The following is a 27,561-nucleotide window of genomic DNA, read 5'->3' on the forward strand; positions in this document are numbered from 1 at the left end:
TCACTCTCGCACGGAGGGAGGCTGAGGCTGACGGGCGTCATTCTTTCACTCAGCCAGATGTGGAAGCTAAAGTGATCTCAGGGAAGCGTTAGTTACTTGGTGGTCAGAGAAGGGACACCATTGCCTGACACTGCTCGGGTCACATTGTCTAAGGAAAGAGGACAAAGAGTGGGAAGAAGCCAAAGAAGAAGAAATGGAAGAAAAACTATCCTCTGTTGAGAAAAAACAGCATCCGCTTTGTTGAACAGCAGGGAAAGATCACAATTATAGAGCTTTCTGAATCACTATTAATGACTGGTTCAGTGACATTTTCCCCAGAAATACAGCCCCCAACAGCCCCGATCCCGTATCTGATGCAGACCACAGATTTCATTTCCCTTTACATGAAAAAACCCAAACCCGAGACACATCAGCGTTTGACACTAGAGCCACTTTACCCAGCTGCCTCCTATGGTTATTCTCCAACACGACTATTCCTGCATGCAGGAGCTGCAGTCCCTCTCCAACGCGGCAAAGCTAGCAAAAGCTCCTCAGGTCACTCCTGAAAGTGTGCTCTGTTGCACACTGCTTGGCGTACCTGGACAGACGGGCGCAGGCGCCGAGTGTCTCAGGGCAGAGCACACACGCAGCCGTCCTGACAGAGGCAGAGCCCAGCGAAGACAACGTTCCCAGTGCTCCCACAGCGCTGGCCCCTCGCAGCACCGGTTCCAGAGTCACGGAGTCACAAGGGAGAGAAAGGCCTTCCGGAATCCCTGGGGGCAGCTGGTCCAGCCCCTGCGCAGGCAGGGTCACCCAGAGCAGGCTGCCCAGGGCCAGGGCCCGGCGGCTGCTGAACCCCCAGTGCTCAAACACACCCCTTGCAAACAGCCGCCCGACGAGGGGAACTGCGGAAACGTTGGCAGCCCACGCGACAGGCCCAGGGGTTTGGGGACTCGCTCCGACCAACTGAAGTATCCTCTCCTCCACACCAGTAAAACACCACCACACCAGCAGGGGCTTGTCACCATTCTTCCTCCAAAGCTCTGTCCGACGGCTCACTAGGCAGAAGACACAAAGTTAAGGGAAGCCTGATTAAGTTCGTTTCACTGCCTTAAACCAGCAAACCCCAGGCATGTGGATGCAGGAAAACGAGCTGAAGCAGGCAGGGAATGAGGAGCCGCCCTCAGCAGAGCAGGACACGGCACCGTGTGCCCAAACACAGGTGACAGCTGCCAGCCAAGGCTGACACAGCCACCCTGACTGACGGGCCTAAGGCGGCACTTGAACCACCGCGCTCAGCCCCACACCCCAGACGGGGGGTCAGCGGTGCCGACAGGATTAAGTCCTGACTGACTCCCGACAACAGACGCTGACGCTGACTGGCGCCAGCCAGCTGAGTCCGGGCAGGTGATGCTGGCCGACTGATGCTGGCCGACTCACTCTGGCCAACTGACGCACGGCTCGGGTCCTCCTTCTGCCCTCGCACCTGGGCATCACCCCTGATGGAGCTGGGCGGGCAGAGGGGTCCCTGGCGCTGCCACTCATACCTGTCGGGCAGAGCTCGGGAAGCTGGAGAGGCCCCTGACTAGTAGAGGCGCTACTTAGCGACACGGAGCCGCTACTTAACAGCAGCTGAAACATCAGTGTGCCCTCAGCACTATGCCAGCGACGCTGAAGGACATTAACTCTATCCCAGCTACAACCAGCACAGCTCTGAAGTTTTTAACCACCTCTCCCGTGGAGAAGAGTGTGGATGAAATGCCCAGCTCCCCGTTGGCTGCAGACCACAGGAAGGCACCAGAGATGGCTCTATAATTTTGTGTGAGGGAAAGGGCTGCGGACAAACCAAACGCGTTTGATATCTAATACTGTAATCACCTGCGCAGTTAGGCTCTCTTCTCAAACTCCTCCTTCCACCTGTCAAGAGGATTTAACTACATACGTAAAAAGGGAAAAAAGCTTCCTGCCTTTTTTCCCTTTAAGTGAGACAAGTCCTTTCCTATTCAGGCTCTGCTTAAGTCTTAAATAGAACTGGTGACAAAGTAATTCCCTGATCTCCTCTTTCTGCTTTCAGAAGATGAGATGTGATGTTTTGAAGTAACAACCATGGGAGCTGCACTTACATCCGTCACAGGAACTGCTTCCACAGCAGGCACTAACAGCGGCATCGGACATTGTATCTTCACAAATGAGACACAACAACTCATCTGGACTAGGATCACCAGAGCAGGATGAGGAGGACGAAGAGGGCGATGGCTCCTCTGGCAAAAAGGGAGGCTTTTCCTTCTTTCCTCGCACAGAAGCTTCCCTGGAGGGGGAGAGGGCCTGGTGGGAGAGAAAAGTTTAAAGATGGGTCAAAGAAAACTTTTCCAAGCTTTGGATTTTATCAAAGGAAGAGAACAGGTGGAATTCTTCTCACTCCACATTCGCCTCCTAAAACATAGGCCTTCAGATTAAACTACTCTTCTAGAGCCACACCACCAGAAGAGGGAGGGGGGAACAATTTTCCTGCTGCAGAACTCTCCCTTTCCTTTGATCAAGCAAGAAATTAGCTCAGACCAGAAAAATAACTTTTTGACAGCGAGAAATCAGGTGAAATGAATCCCACCTCTCCTTTGCCAGACGGCAAACGTACATTGCAGGCGCAGCACCAAGTTAGTCTCCGATCAAGTTAGTCTCTGAGTGATTACATTTTAGAAAGGAAAGGAGCCTGTGTTACAGCTTCTCCAGAAGGAGATCCATGGCAGCAAAACAGAAGTGCTACCAAGTGCAGTTTAAAACAGCCGCTCCTCTCAGCACACAGGAGTGTTTTCTTAATTTACAGCAACAGGAAAAGTTCCGTCTCTTCCACACACGGGAGTTCATAGAAGTCAGAGGGGGAGGACATCTCAGTCCAGCGGCAATTTCTTACGTTTTGCAAGGAGCCTTTGCAACATCAAACAGAACCAAAACGACCTCTCAAAGAGAACAACTCCGCTACAAACACCACCAAAATGCTTTGCAGAAATACACGTTCTTAGCACAGCACAGGTTTAACCAGCTTCCAGGGGCATGAACACGGGGACCACCCTACTGCGACGTTAGACAGTATCACAGATTTTAAGATTAAGACGCAGTGACAGTGCTTCCTCCCCCGTAACTGCAGGCGCTGGCCAGTTCGGTTGCATTGCCACTCACACTTGTGCGCGTGGTTTCTCTTGTTCACTGCTCGGTCAGTCCAATTCATTCCATACTTACGCAGGAAGAGCTGGCATCGCATATTTCCCACTGCTTGTCAGCACGGCACCCTTTGGGTTGGGATCTTTTACCTCCACCATGGAACTCCACGGAATTCCTGTGCTCTTTCGATCTCTGGGAACAGGCTCAGAAGTTTTGTCCTGCTAAGAAAAGAGGTGCAGACTTATCTCGTCTGAAGAACCACGTTTAAAATGACATTTCCATGAGTATTTGAAGCAGCAAAAGCCTCTCATCCTCTCATTTTACCCAGCATAAGTGTTGCTCAACTAAAATACTCCTTTGCCTCAGTGAATAGAGCCGGGATGTTCCAAAGGCTTAGGCAGGGTTTTGAACTCACTCGACATTCTTTGGCTTAGCTTCAGGTTCCCTAAGGGCGAAACACCCCTCAGCTCACCATCCACTCAGAGAAGGGGCACAAACCCGCTCCTCCTCCAAAGCGCAGTGCAGAGTGAGAGCTTAATTCCCTGCTCTGGATCCGTCCCTGGGGAAACTCCTATTCGCCACCTGGGTACGAAGGTTGGATTCATGCCTCACGCACACACCTTCAGTGAGTAACGTTCAATGGCATGAATACTCAGCCAGAGGCTTGGGCAATTAAAACACGCAACTATTCAATAGGTGGGGTCAGCAGCAACAGCTTGGTTTTATACGAAATACTAAAAACCGTGAACCATCATTAAAGGACTTGAAAACTGAAAAAATTTCCAGCAATATTCAAATACATAAAAATATGCAAGCAAGCTCTCAGAGAGCGATTGATGGACTTATTTAACGTCTATGACCTGGAAAAAAGAGCGTTTCACGTTTATAACTCCAGGTGTCCCTTGAATCCTGAAGGGCTTTGCAACACTGCCTTAGAACCTCTCGGTTTCAGTTTTACTGAAATAAACTCAGCAGTGTTTCTTGAGAGCTCAGGCTCAAGTGCAGCTTTACCACAAGGAAAAAGGGTAACTGTCCTCTTTCTCCTTTTCCAGCCTATTGAATTATATCATGCCCCCAGCCCCAGGTAAGCTTACGCTAGGAAAACATTATCAGAGAGACACGTGACTCACTGCTTATCGTCTCCTCAGTTGTTCAAAAGCGCAGAATCAAATCTCACAGTCGGCACGGAGGGACGGACCGCGCGGAGGGACGGACCGCAGAGAAGGACGGACCGCACGGAGGGACGGACCCCGTGGAAGGAGGGACCGCACGGAGGGACGGACCGCGGGGAGGGACGGACCCCGTGGAAGGACGGACCGCGCGGAGGGACGGACCGTGTGGAAGGACGGACCGCGCGGAGGGACGGACCCCGCGGAAGGACGGACCGCCCCAGACCCGCGGCGGTAGGTATTACAACACTCTGGTGTCGCTCTCGTTTTGTCTCTCCCCCCTTTCTCCCTTTTTTCTCTCTTTCTCTGCTTTTCTCTCGCGTCTCCATCGCTGGCCAAATGAAGGGACTTGGCACTTTGATTCCGTTTTGAGTCTTAGTTCTGTTCCCGAGAATGTAGAAGGAACGTGGCCACGGCAACACGTTGGAGTCAGTCAGAAGTTAAGCCCAGCCGCCCCCAACCTCCCAGAATTCCCTGAGGTCGGTTGGAAAGCAAGGGGGTTTAACCTCTGCCAAATTGTTCAGCCCGACAGTGGATCGTGACAGACTGGTAGGAGTGTTACGGAAAAACGCGGTAAAATCAGAAACAACTCTTTAACAGCAATTTAGTATTAAAGAGCAGGCATTCTTTATTCACAGCGCCGGATGCACGCGGGATCGCTCCTCCTAATGTGCGTACCTTACGCACCTTTCCCGTACAATTTATAGATCAAAAATTTACATATTCATAGATATTCATTATTGTCCTTTCTACCGATTGGTACAAACTTGCTCGTTCCGTATGTAAATTACTGCGCAGACTCAGTTATCCTCTTTGTTGTTCTCTTTTGAGTAGGTGGTATTACTTGGGTCGGTGGTGGTCCGTGAGTCGGTGGTCGCGATCTCCCCCTGTCGGAATTACCTTTTACCTACTTGGCTCTTAATCTTGGCAGTCCTGGCCAGTTTTCTCAGTCCGCTACACGAAACCACATTTTGTCATCCTTTTCTGACAGAAGCACATTGTCTATTGTTTCGTTCACATTAATGATTACCGAGGGACTAAAATGCAGATCAAAGAATGCACTGATTGGTATACTCCATGTCCCCAGACTTAACGTCCAGTTGGATAAGGCTGTACAAGGAGTATAGCAACATCTATGGTTGGTTAATTCGATCGCTCTGGTTACAGGAGCAGCAACAAAGAGGCGGCTTTAGCAGTTTTTCTCCAGCAGGTATGCCCTGCTGCAAGGTCTGGCCTATCTGCCCAAGGACTGGACTAGAAGCAAATAAAGAGGAAGCCGTCAGCTGCTTCCGTTTGCAAGAAATACCAAGTCAACAATTGCTAAGTTCTTCCTGTTCATATCTCAGGGTCCTTTAGAGAGCTTGACATCTCCGCGTGATTCCCGCGAGGCTTCGGCTACCACGCGGGCTGTGCCCCACAGCCTCGCAGTTAAATTCCCCTTCCTGCGCTGCAGCTGCTTTGTGCAGTGGCCATAAGCTGCTCTGTTCCTCCTGCGTTTTGCTGGCGAGACGGCTGTACGAGGGCGATGCTGGCGGCACACACCGGCTACGGGGCTGCTCCAGTCCTCCTCTACACCCTTCCCTGTTCCCTCTTGCTCCTTCTAGCAAGAGGTTGTAAAAGTAGCAAGTCACTTGAGCAACTCTTCTCTAGCATGCAAGTCCTGTCAAACCAGTAACATGATACACCTTAAAGTCTCTGTTCCTTTATGGATTATAGAGCTGAGACAGAACACCAGCAACACCACCATCACCACCCCCAGCCACGGCAAAAAAGATGACATTTCTTTACAGCCAGCCACCAGATGAGCCGGTAACAGGAGTGTGTGCCACTGGGTCGCTGAGGCCAGCAGGGACTGGGGTCCATTTCTGAGCAACGCTGTCCTGTATAGAAACAAACCCGTTCCTGCTTTTCAAAAGCTTTCAATATTAGACATGAATGAACTGGTCAGTAAGATACCTAAAACAGAGGTTTTCAAAAAAGAGGATTTCAAAAACATTATTTTAGCAAATGGATTCATGAGCAGAGGGACCACAGAGACCTTTCACGCTTCTACAAAAGCAGGTCTTATATAAAAATCACAAGCAAAACAAGCTGAAATTAAAATGGAAAAAAAAAAGAAATAAGAGAAAGAAAATGGATTGGGGGGCAGTGAAGACAAAGTATTGTCTAATCCTTTTGTTATTTAGCTGTATAAATATTGATTGTGCTGACAGGTTGCTGACAGTTTTTGGGGGGTGTGCCTGGGTCTGATGGTTGCTGCCAATTTTGGGGGAAACTTGAGGATTTGGGGGTGTTGCTGTGTCAGGTGCATGCTGCTAGGTCTGGTGGGAGCAGCCAGGTGTGGGGTGCGTCTGGATTTAGGGTTTGTTCCTGGACTGGGGCAATGCTACCAGGTCTAAGGGTTATTTTGGGTTTGGCGGCTGCCGCTGGGTTGACGGCAGCCTCTGTTCCAGTGGACACAAACCCTGTCCCTGCAGCAGCGCCAGCAGTGCGTCTCGTAAGGCGCTGGGCACTGCTGTGGTCACGCTGCGCTCTCTGGCTGGTTGTTTCAGCAGGTCGGCTGCACGGCTGGCCTCCCTTGAGAGGCGCTGGGGTGCCACCCTCAGGTGGATTTCACTTGCTGTGTTTGAGGTGAAACTGTGTCCCTCATGTTCAGAGTGCTTTAGGATAGCACACACCATGCCGGCTGCTCCGCCTTGGTAGTAAACAGTGTGTTTCTGTTTGTGGATTTGCTGCGCCGTTCCTTCTTTTCAATCTCTGATGCGGATCACTCGGGGCCATTGGTGGAGGCTGATTTTTGCACCATGCCTGCTGTGTTGCTTGTCAGTGGTGCAGGAGGGGAGCCAGGCAGCGCTGCTCCACTGCTGCCCCACTGCTGCCCCACTGCTGCTTGCTGGGGTAGCCGTGGAGGAAAGAGGCTTTAGGAAGTCCCTTCCTAAGTCCAGCGGAAGCTGAAGAGGTTTTCTGCCAGTGGAGTTCCTGCTCTGTATGAGGTTGCTGCCAGGCACTGACTTTGTGCAGCCTGTGCTCCTGTTGACGTGCTGCTCTGTGTCACAAAGGGGTTTGTCAGGCAACTGTCTGGTGAACAAGGCTTCCGGTGGTGCTTCGCTGTCTGGATATTCCAAAACAGGAGAGGGGCGCAAGTTAACATTTTTGAGGTGAGTTGAGCTTTTTAAGTTTTGGAGCTGACCGATCCAACAGAGTTGTGCTTAGGAAACCACAAATCTGGTATTTGAGGGCTTGTTGCACCCAGAAATCAAGCAGGCTGCATCAGTGTGACTCTAGGGATTGTTCTGCACAACGAAAGCTAAAGCGAGGCATACGTCACTAAAGGCGGCTGTGGGTTAGGCTAGATGGGCCACATCTACAAGCCTTCCCACCTCAGCATCTTCTGTGGTGTGCTTAGGAGATGAAGCTGTGCCTTGCTGTTGAACTTGGTCTAAACCCAGACGAAACCATGAGTTATTAGTGAAAGCCTGATTGCTGGTAGTTTGACGCTGCAATTGTAATGTTAATAGGCAGGGAGAGAAGGATGCCTGAAGCAGGTGTGTGACTTCTGTGAACAGCGGCAGCACAGGCGTGTGTGACCCTAGGAATCCAGGGCACAGCAAAGCCTTTGCTTCTGATCCAGCCTATTGGTCTCAGAGGAGCTTCCGAAAGGACGAGAACGGCATGCTCATCTCCGCAGGATCCAGCAGTTCCGTGGGCCAGGTAAGCCTTGAGTCAAAGAACCAGCTGGAAGCAGCTGTCACTAATACGCAGCTGGAGGCCGGTCAGTTCCTTTATCTCCCGTTATTAACATCCATGTCAGCGTAACGCAAAAGACCGGCATTTATCACTTTCCTGGTGTGAAGCAGTGGCTAGATTTTATCTACATGTCTTGTCATCCTGGAACTGAGTGTTGCTGTCAAGTGTGCTTGCCAGTCTTGATTGCTAATTTAAACTGCTAGTGAGGGCTCTCCTGGCAGAGAGCAGTGCTTGTGTGTGCATTTGGTGGCTCGCTTATGAAGAGGAGGCACTTGATGGTTTGTTAGAGAGAGGTCTCTGGTGATCATGGTCAGGGAGTGCTGGAGAGCGCCTGGCAAGGTTATAACGCCACGCTGCTGGCGTACGGTCAGAGGGGCTCAGGGAAGAGCCCATGAGCGACAATCGGATACGGTGCAAGCAGTTCCTGGGCAGTGATCAGGAAATGGGGCAGTTGCCCAGAACTGCTACTTTTACTCTCTTCCCATCTCCCATCACTGGTTTTTTCTTTCTTTCTCTGTCTGACTCCCTGCCTGTATTTTCTAACTCCTCCCTGTCTGTCCTACAGCCTGTTGCTATGGTCTCCTTTCTGTGAGGGACCCGTGTGAGCTGTGAGGCACCCGTGGGTTCCCTGAGGTGGAAGGCAGTCGAGTGAGCGGGGCTGCAGCACAGGGAGGGAGGGAGGGAGGGACAGACAGACACAGAGAGAGAGACAGAAGTGCCTGAGCTGTGCCATGTGCCTGGCAGTGCAGAGAGCAGGAACTGCGGTGAGTCCTGGGCCCCAGGGTCATGTCACCCCTCTCCTGCATCCCAGTCCCTCCTGACACCCCCTTCCCTTTCCCTCTGAGGATTTGTGGTGGGATACGTAGGTACATATCTATGTATGTGTGTATATGTTTATGATATTATACCTAGACATATACATAATACAAATATTATAATTTCAAAATATTTATTTATAAAAAAATAAATCTATTCTTTATAAAAATAGAATCATATTATCTTAAACATAAAAAATACCTGTTTGTGGACGTAAGCCATCCCCAGCCCAGCTCAGCCACCCGCGGGGTGGGCAGGGGATGGGTTAACCCCCCACCCTCCCTCCCACTGAGCAAATGCCCGCAGGCAGAGAGAGGTGCTGCAAAGCCAACACCCAACTCTCTTAAGGAATTCAAGAAGAAACAGGGATGTGGGAGAGGGCTGGGGCTGGAGCAGCTGGGTGCTGGTCTCTGCCTCTGCATCTCTTCTGCATGTGGAAAGGAAAAGTCTTTTTCTATTCCCTGCCGGTGCTGGATTATGTGAGGTCTCCTGAGCTTATTCTTGACGTGGGAGCACCAAGAAACAGAAAAACAAAAGTTGTGGGGGAAGGAACCAAAGATGCTGGTGAGCGTTGCCTTTCCCCTTTCCTTTGCTCCTCGAAGCTTTCTTCTCCTGCCTTCCTGCATGGAGCTGCTCGCCTCCTGTCTCTCCCTGCTGAGTATTTTCTCCCCCGGAGAAAATATATATATACTCCACCCGGAGTGCCCCAGGTCCTCTGGATGAGCTTCTAACGGGGTCGCTTGGTCCTGCAGTCTTTGTCTTCCCAGTCATCGTGAAAACTGTCAGCATGGCATGGAAGCAGAGTGGAAAAGGTGCCTGCAGAGGTCTCGGGCGTGAGCTCACGGGGGCTCTTAGTGAGCACAAGCGGGTGCTGAGAGCCTGCCCTGCTGGAGGGCCTCACGCTGCGTTTGCAAGCTGTCCTGGCACTGCCCCTGAGCTGCCTGCACAAGTTGAAGAGTTGGCTGGTGCCAGTGGGAGGAGGTGGGACTGGATGGCGGGAGCAATGGCTTCTCCTTACAGGAAAGGCTTGTCCAGGTGGGACCCTAGTTGCCACCTGCTCTGGGCCGGTGCCTTTCAGCCGCACCATCCCTTGCTTGTTCTTGGCGAGTTGCTGCACACCGAGAGAGGCCAGAGAGCTTCTTCAAGCAGCGCACCCAGCTCGCTGCCATGCAAGTGCTTCTCCACTGACGTGCTCTTGTGACCTGTGAATTCTCACGGCTGCTTCTCTGTTTGGTACCCGCAGGGTCCGACCGAAGGCACCGTCTGCGGTTCAGAGCCGAGCTGCTTGGCCAAATCAGTTCTTAACCCTGTGATGGTCATAGCAGGAATGAGAGCCAGGGCACCCTTCTCCATGTGAACGTAGTTTCTTCTTCTCCTTCCAGCCTGAAAACCATGCGGGAAAGTGCTGGCCCTTGCTGGGAAGTCGGGGACAAGCCTTCATCAAGCTGTCTGTGCCAATCCTTCCCAGAGCAGTCACCATGGACCACGTTTCAGGACAACGTTCCCTGGAGACAGTATCGGCAGAGCTCCAAAGGACATGGCTGTCTACGTGAGTGGTTTCTCCAGAGTGGGGGGCCGGGTGTTGCACAGCGTTTCTAAGCCGGGGGTGAGTATGGGTCAAAGAGTCCAGCGGCCTCTGGCCTCCTCCTGGCTCGCAGAAGCAGCAAGCTCCTTGGAGCTGTATTGCGCTTCTGTCCAATATACTGTTCGAAAGGAAGGTTCTGGGGCATGATGGAACTCAGGGAGCCACAGGGAAGAGGAGGTGGCACAGCGCACTGTCCTAGCCCTTCTGGCTTTCAATCCCCGTGGGCATTTGTGACCCTCAGGTTACCCCCCTCCCCCTGGGAACATCTGCTCCTTCTCTGAGTGGCAGCCTAGACTCGCTGAGTAGGCAAGCGTGGCGTGCTACCTAGGTGCAGCTTCTTGTCTGCTCCTTGTGCTCGTCTTGCTTTGACTGCGTAGCTGAAATAAACCCGTGCTTCACCGACTGAAGTTAAGTCTTCCCACAGTGTGTGAGGCGCTCTGGTTTCTCCACCCCCGTGTTTCTCTTGGGCCTGAAGTAGGAACCTGAGGAGCAGGGAAGGCTCCTGGGACAGTTCACTTTCCAGGCAGTGCTGAATCACAGTCAGGCCTTGCAGCTGAAGGTACGGGGACAGAGAGGGAGGAGAACTGTAGGAGAGGAGGAGAAATGCGCTTGGCTGGGGAGAAGCTTCCCTGCCAAAGGGCTATAGGCAGCCCTGTCCTTGAGCGTGTGCCACGCTGGCCTTTCTTCTGCTTTAACTTCCGAACAGCGTGTGCCTGGAGAGCTGTTCTTTTTCTCTTTCCTTTTGGGTTTAAGCTTCAGTGCCTACAACCACCGCAGCTGAAGCTAAAACCACCTTGAGTGTCTGGACTGCAAGTGGCTACAAGTGGCCACATCCCGTAGAACGCACTACTCCTGGCCTGCTGGTGAAAGACTCGAAATCCTGGCCTTTCTGAGGCCTCTGTTGCTGCTGGTAGCGAGTAGTGACAGGGAGGCCATTCTGCTTCAGTGCCTTTCTAGAGAAGGCAATGAGACATTATACTAACAGCACTGGGTCTTGTGACTGTGGAAGCAGGCTAGAAGACCTTGCCAATCTGTTTGGTGAAGCTTCTGGGAGCTGCTTCTTCCTTTACTCTTCTTGCAGCCAAATGAGGTAGAACAGGATCACACTGTCTTGACCACGAGAGGTGCAAGGACCTCGCAGGGCAGCCGGAAGGAAGGTGTTGACCGAGGCCGTCACCGCGGCACTGCTCTGTCGGTAGTCAAATGCTAGAGAGGAAAAGGCAGCTCCGAAGAGGGGGGGACGGTTCTGGGCCGGTGGGTTATGGGTAGCCGTAGTCGTTGGCTATGTCCATGCTGGCCTCCCTCTGCACACAAACGTGCAGCTGCCCGGTGACACCTGCAGGGCCGCCCGCTCCCGCTCCTCCTGGGCCAGCGCCTTCACACGCTCCCGCTGGGGCCGCTGCTCGGGTGTGATGGGCACCGACTGCTCCTGCTCCTCCAGCGGGGTGGGCGCAGCCGTGAGCCCCCCCAGGGCCCGAAGGACAGCGGGGAGTCGTTGGGAGGTTGTGGCGGCATGTGCAGCTGCTGCGGCAGCCCCTCCCGTGGGGTTTGGCCTCCGTGGGCGACAAGCACAGCCCGCTCGGCTGCTGGGGTTTGGCAGCAGACCTGGTGCGTGCCTTGCTGCTTGATGGTGCCGCCGGTGCCGTGTCCTTCTTGCCGTCAGCGGGGGCTTGAGGCATCCAGTGCTGCGCTGGGTCTCGGGGCTGCCATCAAGGAATTGGGTTCCGGGTTGGGTGGTTGGGGCATCAGCCCCACCACCTTCACTGTGTGCCCCAGCAGGTGGAAACTGTGGCTGGAGTTGAGCAAGGGCACCCTCAGGATGATGCGGAGCGTCCTCAGCGCCGGGTGGGGATGCTGCTCCTGGGGATGCCGGTTCCAGGCTGCGGTGGGGATGCCGGCAGCGGCACAGGGTCAAGGCGGTGGGATCAGAGGTGGCACCCAGTGGGCCTAGGACTGGCCCCATCAGGGCGGGCAGAGGGGACTCCCATGTCTCACTGGAGCGGTGAGCGCGTCTGCCCCGCCTTGCCCCTGCACCCACTGCTCCGCGGCTTCATCCCGGGCCGGGGCCTCCTGGGGCCTCCCTGGGGTGCTGCAGGGGCGTGCGGCCCAGTGCTGCCGGGAGCTGCGGGGCCCGGCTGGGCCCTGACACCGGCTGTGCTGGCACCTGGCAATGCTGTGTGTTCCCTGGAACGTATCGCAGCCCCCGGGCAGCGGGGGGCCGTAGCTTCCAGCATGGGTCTGTGGGACTGGAGCAGTTGAGGGTCACAAGGCTGGGGTGGGGCGTGGGGTGGGAGTCCCAGAGCAGCAGTTCAAGGCCTCCGTGCTGTGGTGTCTGGGTGGGCCGCTGCATTAAACCTTTCTTCTCCGCCCCATGAAGAGCCTTTGCCCCTTGGTGTTGCCCTGGTTTCTAGGTTGCTTGGCGGGCACGCTGCTGATGTTGGACGCTCTGCGCTTGCTGCTTCCCGCCTGCAGCCCGCTGCTGCCTGCCCCGTGCCATCCCCGTGCAGCTCTGCCTTTGTGGTTTGCCTGCTTGCTGCCCACCTCTCCCCACCTGGGCCCCACCCGGCAGGAGGTGACACCCGGCGGCAGCGGCAAGTGGGTCAAAACCACCTGGGGCTGCCTCCGCAGCGCCTCCTCCAGCAGCTGGGCCATGTGGGGCTGGTGACGCTGGGGGTGCACCTGGGCTCTGGCCAAGGGCGTCAGTAGTGGGGACTGCAGGACGCTGAGCAGGGGACTGTCCAGAGGAGCCTGCAGGGGATCGTTCTGGGGACTGTCCACAGGACTGTCCTCAGAAGTCTCCTCTGCCGTCTCCGGAGGAGCCTGCAGGGGATCGTTCTGGGGACTGTCCACCGGACTGACCTCAGAAGTCTCCTCTGCAGTCTCCGGAGAGCTCTCCTCGGAGATATCCAAGGGCAGCCAGGTGGGGAGGACTGCCGACACCCCGCCCTGGTTCCCCTTGGTGTCTTGCAAGGGGGAGGCCGGCACACCCCTAAAGGGGTCGGCATCCCCCAGCATCCCCGATTGCAGGCGGCGTTTGCACCAGCCGCCCTCCGCCTCGTACTCCAGGAGGTCAGGGTCTTCGCTGCAGGAGGCAGTGGTGTCCAGGCTGTCGGGGAGATCGGCGAGGATATTTTCACCATCCACCAGCATCACTGCTGCCAACTTCTCCACCTCGCAGCCGCCCTCTGCCCTGTACTCCAAGAGGTGGGGGAGCTTGTTAAGTGAAGTTGTTAAGTCGAGGACATTGGGGATGGTGTCCCCGCCATCCACCAGCCCCGCCGCCACCAGTGGCTCCTTGGGGCAGCCGCCGTCCGCCACGTACCCACAGAGGTCAGGGTGCTCATCAAGGGCCTCGGCAGTCACGTTGGGGACACTGGTGGTCAGGGTGGTGTCCTCACTGTCCCCTAGCCCTGCCACCACCACATGGTCCTGGGGGCAGGCGCTATCTGCCGTGTACATGGAGAAGTCGTGGAGGTCATCGAGGAAATCGGCGCTGATGAGGCTGTTGGGGAAATGAAGGCCATTAGGGATGGTGTCCTCGCTGTCCCCCAGCCCTGCTGCCACCACTTGCTGATGGGGGCAGCCGCCCTCTGCCACGTACTCGGAGAAGTCAGGGACCCGGCTGAGGAAGCTGGTGAAGTCGTCGACGTCGTCGACAGAGACCTCGCCGACCCCCAGCCCCGCCGCCGCTGCTGGCTCCTTGGGGCAGCCGCCCTCCGCCACGTACTCGGAGAGGTCGGGGAGCTCGTGGAGGAAGGCGGCGAGGCTGGGGCTGTCAGGCCCATCGGGGAGGCTGTCCTCGCTCTCCAAGGTGTTGAGCCAGGAGAGCACCAAGCTGGCGATGGTGTCCTCTGCCAGCTCAGGACAGGCCTCAGCGAAGGCCTGTGGCCCCTGCTCGGGCAGGTCGACGGGCTTCTCTGGGGCTGCCGGGGTGGTCTCCACTGCTGAAAAAGCAAAGAGATCCAACCCAAGCGCGGGGTGATGCAAGCTTTCCTTGGCACAGGGCAGCTGCCCGCGGGTTCTGCCACCCCCCAGAGCTCACCTTTAGGCTCCATCCTGGTTCTGCAGGTCGGCAGAGCCAGGGCGGTCTGGTGGGGGCTGGCAGCAGGGACACTGTCCTCGATGGCCACCACTTCCTTCTTGAAGCCCTCTGATAGCTTCTGGGCGCTGCCGGGCAGGGTGTGGAGCACAGGGTGCTCCTGGACCCAAGGCTGAGCCGTGGGGCGGCACGGTGGTGGGTCGCTGGTGTGGGCAGGGGCACGCAGCAGGCAGGAGCCCGTGGGGTCCATGGGCTCTTGCTGGTCCAGGGTCCGTGGCCCCATCCCCCTCAGCTGGTGGGGCACCAGCGCCTGTGGCACCACCTGCTGTCCCCAGCCGTAGGCAGGGGGACAGGGAGCAGCCATGGTGGGGAGCGACACCCCATGGTTTAGCTGCACCCGGTGGGGGAGCTGCTCCCCATGGGGAAGCTGCACCCTACTGGGGAGCTGCACCCCACTGGGGAGCTGCAACCCAGCATGGAGCTGCATCCCATGGGGGAGAGGCACCCCAGCTGGAGCTGCACCCCAGCAGGGAGCTGTACCCCCATGGGCATCCGCACCCCACTGAGGAGCTGCACCCCAGCGGGGAGCTGCATGCCTTTCGGGTGCTGTACCCCCGTGAGGGAGCTGCACCCCAGTGGGGAGCTGCACCCCGTGAGGGAGCTGTGCCACTGGGGGAGGTGGCACCCCGCTGGGGAGCTGCACCACCTGCCCCGGGGCCCCCAGGGGCCCTGGCACCGCCTGCCAGACGGTGGGCTGGGACAGCTGGTGGGTGACGGTGTGGAGCTGGGCAGGCTCACCAGACACTGCCAGCCCCGGGACAGAGGGCAGCACGTGGGCACTGACCGGTGCTGGCATGGCTGGGGTGGTGAAGCTCATGCTGGGCACCTGCGATGCCGTGGGCAGCCGGAGAGGGAACCTCTCTGTTGGGGGAAGCAAAGAGGGGTGGTGGGGTGAGATATTGGTGGGCAGAGCCCTTTTGGGGGGGTTACCTGGAGGGCAGGAGCACCACGAGGAGCAGGAGCCTGATGCCGTACCTGCCTGGCGGTGGGTCAGTGTGGGGTCTGTTTGGGGCAAACACTGTTCTGGGGTTCCGTCCCCAGGGCGATCATTCCGCCAGCACCTGCCTGAGCCAGCCTTGCCAGGGCTGGATTTGTCATGCCTCAGCAACTGCCCATCACCATGATTTCCCATCCTGCTGATGATTTTCTGTCCTCTGTGCTGATTTCTCATCCCGATGAGGGTTTCCCATCCCCGCCATGAATTCCCATCCCAACGATGATTTCTCATCCCAGTGATGGCTTCCCATGCCAGCAATGATTTCTCAGCCCTGGGATGGTTTCCTATCCCAATGGTTTCCCATGCCCACAATTTCCCTCCCAAGCATGATTTTTGTGGAGAGGTGAATTTCCTTCCAAAGGGGAAGGGATGCAGCCGGTACAGGCGGCCCTGCGGTGCTGCCATGGGTGAGCTGCCCCATCCCCACCACTGGGGTGGGACGGGGCCCTTTTGGGTGTTGTTTTTGTGCTGCCCCTCTCTGCCCCAGGGTGGGGACAATGCTGCTCCCAACCGTGGGGATACCTGGCGCTGGTGGTACCGGTACCTTGTGGCCATGCTGGGGAGCTCTCGGGCAAATCTGGCAACTGGCCTGTGCCAACCGAGGAGAGAGGCTGGGACGCAAAGTATAGCGGTACAGAGGCACCCTCACATTCGTGCCCTCGAGCTGTCCCGTTCAAACTGAGGCACCCCAGAAGCAGTCTTACACGTGTTTTTAGACCGTTCAAGCGTTCATCTCCAACGCTAGTTGACCGGTTGATACTTAACACACACGCGTGCGCTGGTGTTTTGCAGAGCAACTCTGTGGTTCTGTGGTATTGTCATCCGTCTGCTTGCTTTTTCTGAGAGCCGAGTTGCAGATCCTGCTTCCTGTACCTGGAGAGATTCCCTATTCGATGTGTTTGCTTTTCTTGCTTTTAGACTAAAGGCAGATACGCACTGTAGTGTAAACTTCTAATTTGTTCCCATCCCAGAAGAGTCTGATTGTCAGTGTTTGACTATTTCTTGCATTTGGGGAGAGGGGGCAGGAGATGGCAGGTATTCTTCTGCCCCAAATCTGGGCTTTTTGCATACTAGCCATAGAGGAAAGAGCAAGGGTGCCAGCTGGCGAGCCATGCAAAAAAGCAGTTTCCTTCATAAGTGATTGCGACTAGTTTCCTAAAGACAATGTCCGTTTCAGGCAAGAGCAAAAGAACAATATCCCAAACAGTATTGTGTTTGTGCAGGTATTATGAAGGAAGCGTTAATCCTTTCCAAACTTGAAACGCAGTAATCAGTTTCGCATGTTAGCAAATGTTAGTAGTTCTCTTTCTAAGATCTCTTTTCTGCCCTAAGCTGGTCTCTGTGCTCCAGGTTGTCATTCTGTATTCTGTGTTCCTCAGATTTACGGAGGAGAGAGAATCAGGTGCAGTGATTGAAATTACCGCTATTGAAATGCAATCCTGGCTACAGGATTGTTGCTGTCATTCATGTATTCATACAGCCCAGTAGTATGTCAGCTCCGCCGGCCTTATTTGAACGGTCGTGTTTTCCAGCCTTCTTAAAGATTTGCCTCTCCACCACAATGAGTAGCCATTGTTAGCTTGTAGTTTTGCCATGTCTTTCTGGTGTTGGCTCTGAATAAATGAAGTACACTGGTGAGTTACAGCGTCTCTTGCACAAACACTACAGCAGCCTCCTGGTGCCCATGAAGCATCTGCAAGCAAAAAACCCTGAATTTATGTGGCTCTGCGTGCAAGCTTTGGGTGTATTGCTGCAGTAGTTGTTGCAGTGCTTTCAGGCCCTCCCCAGTAATTCTGGACACCACAGTGTTGCGCTTCTAAACGTGGCCTTGTTCTGGGGGTTAATTGAAATGGGTGTGCCTAGCGCTGTCTTGTCGATGCACGCTCCGTTTCTGGTTGGGCAGCACCCTCTCCTGGTATTGTAATGCTGCCCTAAATGAGAGGAGAGGTGCTGCTGTCGTCAAGGATCAGGTAAATAGCTGTATGCGGTTCAAGGCAAGAGTGGCACTGCTGTTCTGACACGGAAAATGAACCAGGCAGATGAGCTTTCTGTTCCTTCAGCTGGAAACATTGCAGAAACCACTGTTAGAGTGGCTCCTGTTTGGGAGCGAGGAATGGAGGCTGTAGTGGTGGAGAGGCCTTCCAAAATGCGTTACTGGCCTTGGAGTGTGTTCCTCAAGGTAAGTGGATGAAGCAACCCTTGTGTGGTGATGTAAAGTACGTCCTTGTCCTTCCTCCCCTTCGGGAGGTGCGTGGCTGTAAGTGCGAGCCCGGTGGTGTTCTAGCAGTGGCAGGCAGCATGAGCCTTTCTCTTTGCCCCTAAATTCCACAGCAGCCTCCGAATTGCCCTCTGCTCATGGGGCACTTTGGATGGTGTATGAGTTGTTTGTCACAATATCCGTGGTTGTATGTCTGATTCATCATGAGTAGAGCGCAGCTACAGATCAATGAGTGTGTGAAATCTCAGCAAGTTTTCAAATGTAATAACTACTCCCTAAAATACTGCAGCATTTTCCAGATTATCTTAAAGCAAATTCTGGCAATTGAGACCTTTCTGGGTTTTTTCACAGGGCTCCTAAATTGTGCCTAATCCTAGGAACTGCTTTCAGGTGACGTTTCCACTCCTATTTTCAGTCGATACAGCACACGTAACAGTTTTAGTATTTTGGCACTGTGACGGCTAAGTATGGCAGATATCTGAGCACAGGGCTTGGGCTTCCACAAAGAAACACTGTTCTAAAGGTGCTGCTGCTGACATTTCTGTGACTTCTTTGTCAGGTCACTGATGTTTGTCACTCAAGTAAACTTGCACCTCAGAGTGTCTGGGCTATGGCTGTTCTTTCTTAGAACTTGAAGTACTGCGTCTGGTAGCTGTCTGTAATCCTGGGGATATACAGCCTGGCTAAAGGTACCTTCGAATTTTGATGGTTGGTTATTTAAGAACCCAAAACGGTAGCACAGACTTTGTATTTTTGATACTTCCGCAGCAGAGACAAAATACCTGAAGTCCCTGAAGGGGGGGATCACTGTCTGTGTATCCTCTTTCCTGGGCTTTTAGGACAGGAGCAGGGGTGAGGTTTTGGAGATAAGCACCTCTTCTCTGCCCTGGGTTCAGCACTGAGATTACAGACATTTTCTGTCCCTGTTTTACAAGTCATCAGGTCTGTTCTCTGGGTGATGTGAGGGAGGAGAGGGGCCCTGTATATGGGAGAGAAAAGGCCGTTGCCCTAACAAAGGCAATAGGTAAAAAGGGACCTGAGAGGGCTCTAAAAGGATATGCTCTGAGAACAGCTATCCTCAGCCTTGGGATATGGAACATAGACTGTGCAGCAGCAAATAGAAAACTCAGACCTGATAAAACACTAGCACGTACCTCCCGCAGCAGCCCAGTGATGTTGTCCCTCTCTGTGTCACAGCACCCTGTCGTCTCCTCTGTAACAGTGACAAAAGTGAGATGAGTTCGTATTTCTGTGGGTTTACCTGGCCAATACTGTCCCACCCTCATATTTTTTCCTGTGTTGTCCAAATAACCTTACTGCGTTGAGGAAAATAATGAGAAGTGTGGTTAGGGACTGGAAACGGATGGGATGGAGTAAGGGAGGAAAAGAAATACCCATTTTAAGTGTGTTGTGTTTATTTTTATAATCCTGATGTGAATGCAGTCCTCGTCCCAGGTAATGTGCGTCTCTGTGCGTGTGCTGGCCCTGGTGCTCGCTCTCCACTCCGGTGTGTGGGGAGGCTTTGCTGGGCCTCTTCTTGCTAAAGTAGAGGGTGTGCCTGGGGTACCTGGAGCGGGAGGGCTGCCTGGGGAAGGCTGTGACACCCACAGATCACGCCTCTGGTCTTTTAAAATCAATCTGTGCCATTGCTGCTGTGCCCTGGAGCCGTTCCTGAAAGCTGCTGTGCGAGTTGCAGTTGGTGAATGCAGTCAGTCTGCGAATTTCAGTGGGTTTTCCCCTGTCAGCAGAGAGCCACGTGGAAAGGGGATGTCTCAGCCCACACTTGGTTTTCCTCGGGACTTTGGCAAGTAGTTATTTGTGTAAGAATTTGCCCCCAGAGTTGGGAGACGCGTGGAGGACAATATCCTCCTGCTAAGCAGAACTAGCTGTGCTGCAGGTGGCAGAAGGGCAGTGTTTCAAATCGCTCCTAAGCACGATGGCAGTCATTTGTGTTCAGCTCCTGAACAGTGGCTCCTGCCCAGCAGCAGGATTACAACAGGTAAGAATTATTTTTGTGTGGTTCAGTAGCTCACTACTGGGAAGATGCCAGATGGGGATCTGTAGCTGAGCCGTGGGGAACTCAGGTGGAGGATGCTTCAGATTTGGTCCTCAGCTGTCACCCGACACTGAGAAGTTACCTGGGATTTGATTGCTGTGAAGTCAGCATGGTCAGCAAACGTACTTCAGTGAAATTAAAAAGGGAGAAGAAAGTAGTCTTTGAGCAGAGACTCACAGTTTCTTCGGCAGTTCCACCAGCTTTCAGGGATGGCTCTTGAGATGGAGGTCTGACCCCCTCTCTGCACTGGCATAGTGGCCCCCTTCATAGCAATAGTTGTCTGGTCGTGTTTGATTCCCCTGGTTTTAGCCTTTGTTCAATTACGGACAAAGCACTTTTTTTCTGTGCTATTGCTTCCGTAAGTCAAGTCAAGCTCTGCAAATTTGGGTTTCAGGGTTCCAACAATGAGTTGATTTCCTTATCCCTTGAGGACGAATATCCCCGTGCACACCCCAATGCACACTTTAACCTGTTGCGAGCGATAAATAACAGACGAAATCTGATGTGCTATAACTTGTTTACCCACAAAGCAAAGTGCAAGAGAGGCTCCAGCTAAAGGGAAGGTGAGGTATTAGGGACAGGGTAACAAGGCAGAGACCCCCCTCTCCCCCCGCTGCTGTGTTTGATTCTGGAGGACACGCTCCACATCCATGTGTTGTTTCAGAGGGTCTTCGTCTCTCTGTTGTTGTTTTATTTGTTGGTGTACCCTGCACTGTCTCCTGTTGTTGAAAATCCGACTGCTGGTGCTGCTTCTAAAGCAGAGTTGTGTCCCCTTCAATGAAACTTGCCAAGTCAGGTTGAACTGATGAAGCAATCGCTGGGTTGTTTGTTTTTTCCCAGTAGTTTGCTGTTGGAAATGTCAGCAGTCTGTCTCAGAGGGCAAGTGTATTCCGATTCCCAAATCATCCTGCTGCAAATGCATGCACATCAAATACCGCTTCTTTGTGATGCCCGTAGGCCCAGTGCTCTTTCGCTGGCTTGAGAGCAGCAGGTAGCTCGGAAGCTCTGCAGCGCCAGGGAGGGATGGGGCCAGGCGGTGCTGGTAGGGGCACCCAGCCTGGCTGCCCACAAGCAAAGGCTGTTGGGGTTGAGCCGGCAACTGAGCCCCACACAGCCGCTTGCTCAGCCCCCCCACTGGCAGGATGGGGAGAGCATCAGAAGGGCAAAAGTGAGAAAGCTCGTGGGTTGAGATAAGAACAGTTTAATAATTAAAATAAAACCATAATAACAACAGCAATAATGCAAAGAAAAGGAAAATAAGGAGAGAGAGGCGAAACCCGGGGCGGGGGGAAGGGGGAATGAACAACCCAGACACACGGCACGTGACGCGGCCGCTCAGCACCCGCCGACCCGCCGATGCCGGTCCCTGAGCAGCAGCCGCCCCTCTGTGCGCCCACTGCCCCGGGTAATAGGCTGGTCGTGGCGTCACATGGTACGGAATGAGCACCCCATTGGCCAGTCAGGGTCAGCTGTCTTGGCTGTGGCTCCGCCCCCCCGGCCCCTTGCCCACGGGGCAGAGCGTGGGAAGCTGGAAAGGTCCCTGGCTGCTTCGCCAGCTGCAGCGAAGAGGAGTGACCCTCTCCCAGCCAAAACCAGCGTGGTCGCCACCCCTTATTCCACACCGTTTTCGCCATGCCCAGGTCCCATACGATGCAACGCAACCTCACCAACCACCACCCCTCCCCTCCCCAGCCTTTGGCATCATACACAGACATCACTCCCTTCGTCTATGGCCCTTCCCTGTAAAATGTCCATAAAAACGTCCACTTGTGTTTCTCAGGGCAGCTGTGATGCCGGGTCCGGCCCTGGCACAAGCAGAGGGACAGTCCCACGCGCTCCCATCATGTCACCCCCAGGAGCTCCCCGCAGGGGCAGGGAAGGATGCTCCGGGGGTTGGGAGCAGCTCCCAGGACTTCGGACACCAGGCACGGCCACCCTGGTGCCACACGGGCGGTGTGTAAGCGTTGCCACGCAGGTGGGGGTTTGTGCCTCGGTTTCCCCGTGGAGAATTGCTGTGTCGCTGCAGAGGGGGGTGATGGCACCCCCGTACCGGGGCTGGGTGTACAGCCAGGGCTGGGCTGCTGAGGTGTCCCCTACCCACAGGAGAGAGGGTCAGACAGAGCCCGGCGGTGCTGGAGGGAAACAAGGAGGCAGAAGGGGTTTTTTTCTTCTCCATTTTTGTTTTTAATTTGTAAATAACTTTCCATGAAAAACGTTAAATTGCACACGTGTATCTGCAGTTCTTCAGTATCATATAGAGGCCCCAAAACAGGAAAATATCACAAAAACAACAAATAAAAAGAAGCATCAGCAATACAGATACCAACACCTACAGTGACCCCCCCCCAAAACCCGCAAGAGGCATGACCCTTGCTCCCCAGCCCCGGGACACTGTCCCCAGCCTACGTCAGCTAGTGAAAGGCAGAGAGGGTTTATGGTGGTCTAGACCCCTTGGCAACGGCAGCGAGGGGTTTGGGTAGAAAAAATACCAAAGCCAGTTGTGGGAGCGACCCCGTCCCCGCTGCTCCTCTCCTGTCGCGGACAATTCCGGGACCCTTGATGAAACCTGTTGCTGCTGCTGCAGGAATCCTCCCTTGCCTGGTCTTGGTTTACAGAACGATGAACACAAGCCTTTAAACAATGAAAATATAAACCAACTCCCAAACTGCATTTCCCCTAACCCCACTCTTAGGAAATTCTAGTGCTAAAAATACAGGTTCCTTTGAATATATAATCGATAATAGATTCTATAAAAACATCTAAAGAAGCAGACTTGCTGAATTTATAAACCTTTTGTTCTTCCCTAGGTAGAACCTCCCTAGGAGGGAGGTTGAACTCAGAGGATCTAGAAGGGACCTCTACGTACTTGCTAGCTAATTATCACACTATACCTATGACCTACCCTAGGCAGAAAATAGGAAAAAGAGAGAGAGAAACAGAGGGACGAAGGGGTGACAAAATTGCACTTAGTCTGTCGAGCCCTAAGCCACCAGGATCTCATGTCTTGGATGGGATTTAGCGGGTGCTCTGTTAGCCCTGAAGGAACGTAGGCCGTGTCCATTGCCACGGGGAAAAAGAAAAAGACAATTCACATGTATTCCTTTAAAAGCAAAAAAATAAGCAGTGTTGTATTTCTTCTCCTGAGGAAACTCACGGACTAGAGACTTCTGACGTGGCCTTTAAAGCTCTATCAAGCTGTTCCTGTGGTGTTGGTTTTTTCTCCCCGCGGTGTTTCTGTGAATAATCTTACAATGAAGCTGGTAAAAGTCCCTGTGAATGTCTCTGTCTCTAGAAACTCTTGTCCCTTGTAAGTCCCAGCAGCTCTGGGGGAGCATCCTACTAAAGCCTGTGCGGGCTTTGGAGAGTGACTGGCCCCTTATAAGAGGGACACCAGACTGCTCCAGTCGCTCACATCTGCTGGCAAAGAGCCATCGCTGAGTTCAAACACCTCCTCCACGTTGCCGGAGTTGGAGAGGTAATCGTTTGCCCCTTGGTGCCAGGGGTGCTGCAGGAAGGCCGTGGCCATGAAGGTTTCATCAAAGTCCAGGTTGTCGTGGTTGGATTCGGTGAGGACGTGCTCCTGCCCCTGGGGAGAGGCGATGTGGTGCCCGTGTAGCATCAAGTCCAGGTCGCGTGTTAGGGGGCTGATGGGAGGCGTGAGCTCCAGGTCCCCAAAAGTGGAGAAGTCTCCATTCAGGGTGGTGTTGAGGATGGCTTCCCAGTCAAGGCTGCCTTTCAGTGATGCCAGCTCAGTCTGCTCTTCCTGGGTCAGCAAGGCAGGGTTGGAAAGCCGAGGCGCCTTGGCCGTTTGCTCGGGCAAGGGCTGCTTGCGCTTGTGCCCTGCTTTGCCATCCGCTAGGTTCCAGTTCTGGTCACCGGTGACTTCTTCAAACTCTTTCAGCAGCTGCTGTAGCTCCACGCTGACGTTGAGGCTGTTACTGGAGGCGCAAGCTGAAGTGGTCGGGCTGGCGACGCTCTGTGCTTCTTGCTGGGCTCTGTCGGTGACAGCTGGGTGGATCTGCACCGGGGGCATCCTCCGCTTTTTGAAGGCACCACTCTTGAGCCGGTCGGCGTATTGGGGGTCAAGCTTCCAAAACCCACCTTTCCCTCGCTCGCCCTTCTCCCGGGGCACCTTGATGAAGCCCTTGTTCCAGGAGAGGTTGTGTCGGATGGAGTTCTAGACCCAAAACACGAAAAAACCAAGGCTGAACCTCCATTATCTTTGAAAGGTCGTGGAGGACAGGAGAGGTGCCCGAGGACTGGAGGAAAGCAAATGTCACTCTAATCCTCAAAAAGGGGAAGAAGGAGGACCCGGGAAACCATAGGCCAGGCAGCCTCAGTCGAGTGGTTCTGAAGCCCTGAATGTGCCTGGAGTGATGTGACTAATTCGAAAGGAAACTCAGCTATTGGGTAAATGCCCCAGCGTTGGACTCCACAAAGCTAAGACTGGATTAAGAGATTGGATATGGTAGAGGTGGGTGGTTTTTTTTGTAATGTTGCCTAGATACCTTTATGCTTATTTATCCATAACCCGTAGTGCTGAAGAGGAAAACCAAGGCTTGAACACTTAGAGCTGTTGAAAAACATGCGCACACCCACACCGCACCCCCACCCCCACCCCCAAAACCCCTCCTCCGGGCTGAAGCCCGGGTGTGTTGGCTCCTTTCCAAAGCACTCAGCTCCCACAGGGATATCTCCATCATCTCCCCCCAGAGTAGGTGGCATGACCTTTCCAGGCTGTCTTCATGTATGGGAATGAGGAGAGGGGATGAGAACACAGCCAAGAAGAGACCAAACCGAAGAGAGAAGAGACCTAAAAAAGTAGAGAAGAGACCAAAAAGAGAGAGGGAGGCAAGAGAAGCAATAAGAAAAAAAGAAAAAAAAAAGGAGAAAAAACAAAAATGAAAAAAAAATTAAAAAAGAATAAAGAATAAATAAAAAAGAAGAAAAAATAAATAGAAGAGAAAAAAGAAAAAAGAAAAAAGAAAAAGGAGAAATAAAAAGTAGAAAAAAAAAGAAAAGAGAAAAAAGAATAAAGAATAATAATAAGACAAAAGAATAAAGAAAAAAGGAAAAAAGAAGAACAGAAAGCACTGGGCTGCCAGAGGCGCTGGCGACCGCCCTGCGCAGGGAGAAGGTGGGCAGCACCCGGGCAGGGGGTTTGCAGCGCCGTCGCCCTGCCCTGCCCGGGCGAGCACCGCTGCCGGGATCGCTGGCGTGCTGCGGGCGCGGGCTGCGAATAACCCGAGCAGAGGGACGAGCCTCCCGGGTCCCTCCTGCCCTGCCACAGCCGAGAAAGCCCCCCGTGCCGGAGGTCCCGTCGTGTGCCGGGGGAGGGCAGCGAGCCAAGGTGGCTGGGAAAAGCCCCTGTGCTTCAGGCTGTCCCCAGAGCTGGTGAGCATGGAGGAGCTGGCCCCTGCCCGCCGAGGGCACACTTGTGCTGGCTGGGGACAGCAGCCCTATTTGACCTCTCTTGGGTTTCCCTCTGAGGCCTCACCGGCTCGTCACAGTGATGGAGCCTCCTTTGCCTGTCCCAGGGGTCAGGAGACCTGCCCTCTGCCCTGCTTGGAAAGCAGCAGCATTTCTGCTCTGGACCTCTGCAGCGAGGGATTTGCGCAACAATCTGCCTGGGGGTCGGCTCCGTCCCTCTCCTACACCTGCTCCTCAGCCCCCAGAGGCACTCGGCCTGGCGATTTCATGTGTGCTCACCCCCGAGGGACTGGGGACCCCACGAGAGCGCCAGGAAGGTGGAGCTGGGCACAGAGACGCCTTCGCCCCAGCACCAAGAGGAGCCGGAGGGACCAGCAGGCCAGTGGGTACCTCCCCGCTCCCAACACGGCCCCGGGCTCTCCCCTAGAATGGCTCCTTCCCTCCGCCGCCCTCATGGCCGTGGCATTTCTGCACACCCAAGCTCTTTCCCGTTACAGCCCTTCCCCGCCGGCTGCCGGCATCGCTCTCCTGCCAGCGGGATCCAGCGTCCCCGCGGGACCTTGCCTTGCACCGTGGGGGCTGTGGAAAGCCCTCCCCAGCCCCGTGGGGAGAGGGGAGAAGGCAAGAAGTCTCCAAATCTCGTACCTGCCAGTTGGGATCGGCGTGTCGGAAGTAGCAGAAGTTGTCAGTAATCCACTTGTAGATGGCGGAGAGGGTGATTTTGGGCTTCTGGCTGGCTTCCATCGCCATGCAGATGAGGGTGGCGTAGGAGTAGGGTGGCTTGATGTGTGGGTTGGTCTTGTAGTCGATGTCCTGCATGAGCTGAGGGTGCGCGGCCGTGGGGTGGTGCGCCGTGCTCAAGGTGGGGGAGGAGATGGGCTTGCAGGGAGTGTGGGGCATGCCCATGCGTGCCGGGTCGGCGGCCGGGGGCGAGCACGGCGCGGCAGAGCTGGGGATGCTGTGACAGTCCTGGGGGTCCGGGTCACTGGGGCAGCAGGAGGACTTGCCCATGCAGGCGCTGATCGAGAAGTCCTGCAGCCACATGAGGCTGGTCAGGCTGTCGTCCAGGTCGTCTGAGTCCCCCACGCTGCCCTCCGGCCCTCCGTCCTTTCCTGCCTGCAGGCAGCGCAGCCACCCCTCAGCCATGCCTCGGCACTTCGGCAGCTCCTGCTTTCACGGGGTGCACGTGAAGGGAAGGGAGGGGATGGGGCAGATCCTGCAACAGCAACAGGGAGAGGGTTGAAGCTCCCTGAAGCGCAGCTGCTCTCCGGCACCCGGGCAGGGCTGGCCCTGGGTGCTCCGGGTGCCGCTGGGCGAGACCCATCCCCAGGGTGCTGCGCACTGGAGCCACAACACCTCCCCGGGGTGCTTGAGCAGCCCCAAACTCAGGGAAATTCCCTCAAACCCCTGTGCCACGGTGTCACCCAGACCCCAGCAGGCCAGTGCTGCCCAACAAGCCTTCAGCCAAAGTAAGAAAGAATAAAAACAGCCAAACCCCCCTCAAACAGCCAAAATCCAGCCCTGCCATCCCGCAAAGCAAGAATGATTCTCCCACCTGCTGCTAGCAGGACAAAATCTCAGGCTACACCACCTCGCCAAAATATCTTAACGTTCCCCTCCTGCTACCAGCTTCCCTTGGTTTCCTGCTCTTTCTGCCTCTCCCTTCACCTAGCGCCCCTAAAACAACCCGGGGAGGGGGCACAGGCCCAGCCCAAGCACACCCTTACTCAGCGAGAGCCGGTGGATCCAGGCGTCCGTTATTCCCGGGCTGGGGCTGTGGTGTCCGGCTTCGCTGCCGGGCTGTGAGCCCAAACTCGCGTGTCTTTGGGCGAGGAGAGGCCCCCGAGGCCGAGGAGCCCAGCACCGGCTGCACTGGGGCAGCTGGGGCCGAGGGTTCCGTCATTCGAATGATGCTGCGACCAACAGTCAGGGGGTGTGGGCGGAGCGGAATCACCCGCTCTGCTCCCTCAAAACAGGCTTTTCCCCCCAGAATAAGGCTCAGCGGGGCGACAGCTTGTTTGGATGCCTGATCCCCAGTGTCACCACCCAGCCCTTGCACATTCCTGTGCCCCCGGTAAGGGAGAGCCCAGAAACCCTCACGGCAGTGGTTGGGGGGAGCGGCGGAGGGAATGCAAATAACAACAAAAATAACAATAACACAGCTCCTGGCCCTGCGGTTGGTCCTCGCATGGCCATGGGGAGGTGGAGGGGACCTGCCAGTTTGGGCTGAGACTCGGCTATTTGAGGGACGGAGCCCCGGGGTGGGGATGGGCAGGGTTGGGGTACGCGGGGAGGTGGCAGGGAGG

General features: G+C 54.8%; 1 protein-coding gene across 1 annotated transcript; it reads right to left on the minus strand.

The window, feature by feature from the left end:
- Nucleotides 1-23,201: 23,201 nt before the first annotated feature.
- On the minus strand, nt 23,202-26,417 carry LOC142051436 (forkhead box protein J1-like). The gene is made up of 2 exons (XM_075080568.1): nt 25,901-26,417; nt 23,202-24,002 (listed from the first exon to the last, which is right to left on the minus strand). Exons 1-2 carry the CDS (start codon nt 26,399-26,401, stop codon nt 23,202-23,204), a joined length of 1,302 nt encoding a protein of 433 aa, XP_074936669.1. The 5' UTR covers nt 26,402-26,417.
- Nucleotides 26,418-27,561: the final 1,144 nt, after the last annotated feature.

This window comes from Phalacrocorax aristotelis, unplaced genomic scaffold, assembly GCF_949628215.1.
Source record: "Phalacrocorax aristotelis unplaced genomic scaffold, bGulAri2.1 scaffold_34, whole genome shotgun sequence".
In the NCBI taxonomy this organism is placed as follows: Eukaryota; Metazoa; Chordata; class Aves; order Suliformes; family Phalacrocoracidae; genus Phalacrocorax; species Phalacrocorax aristotelis.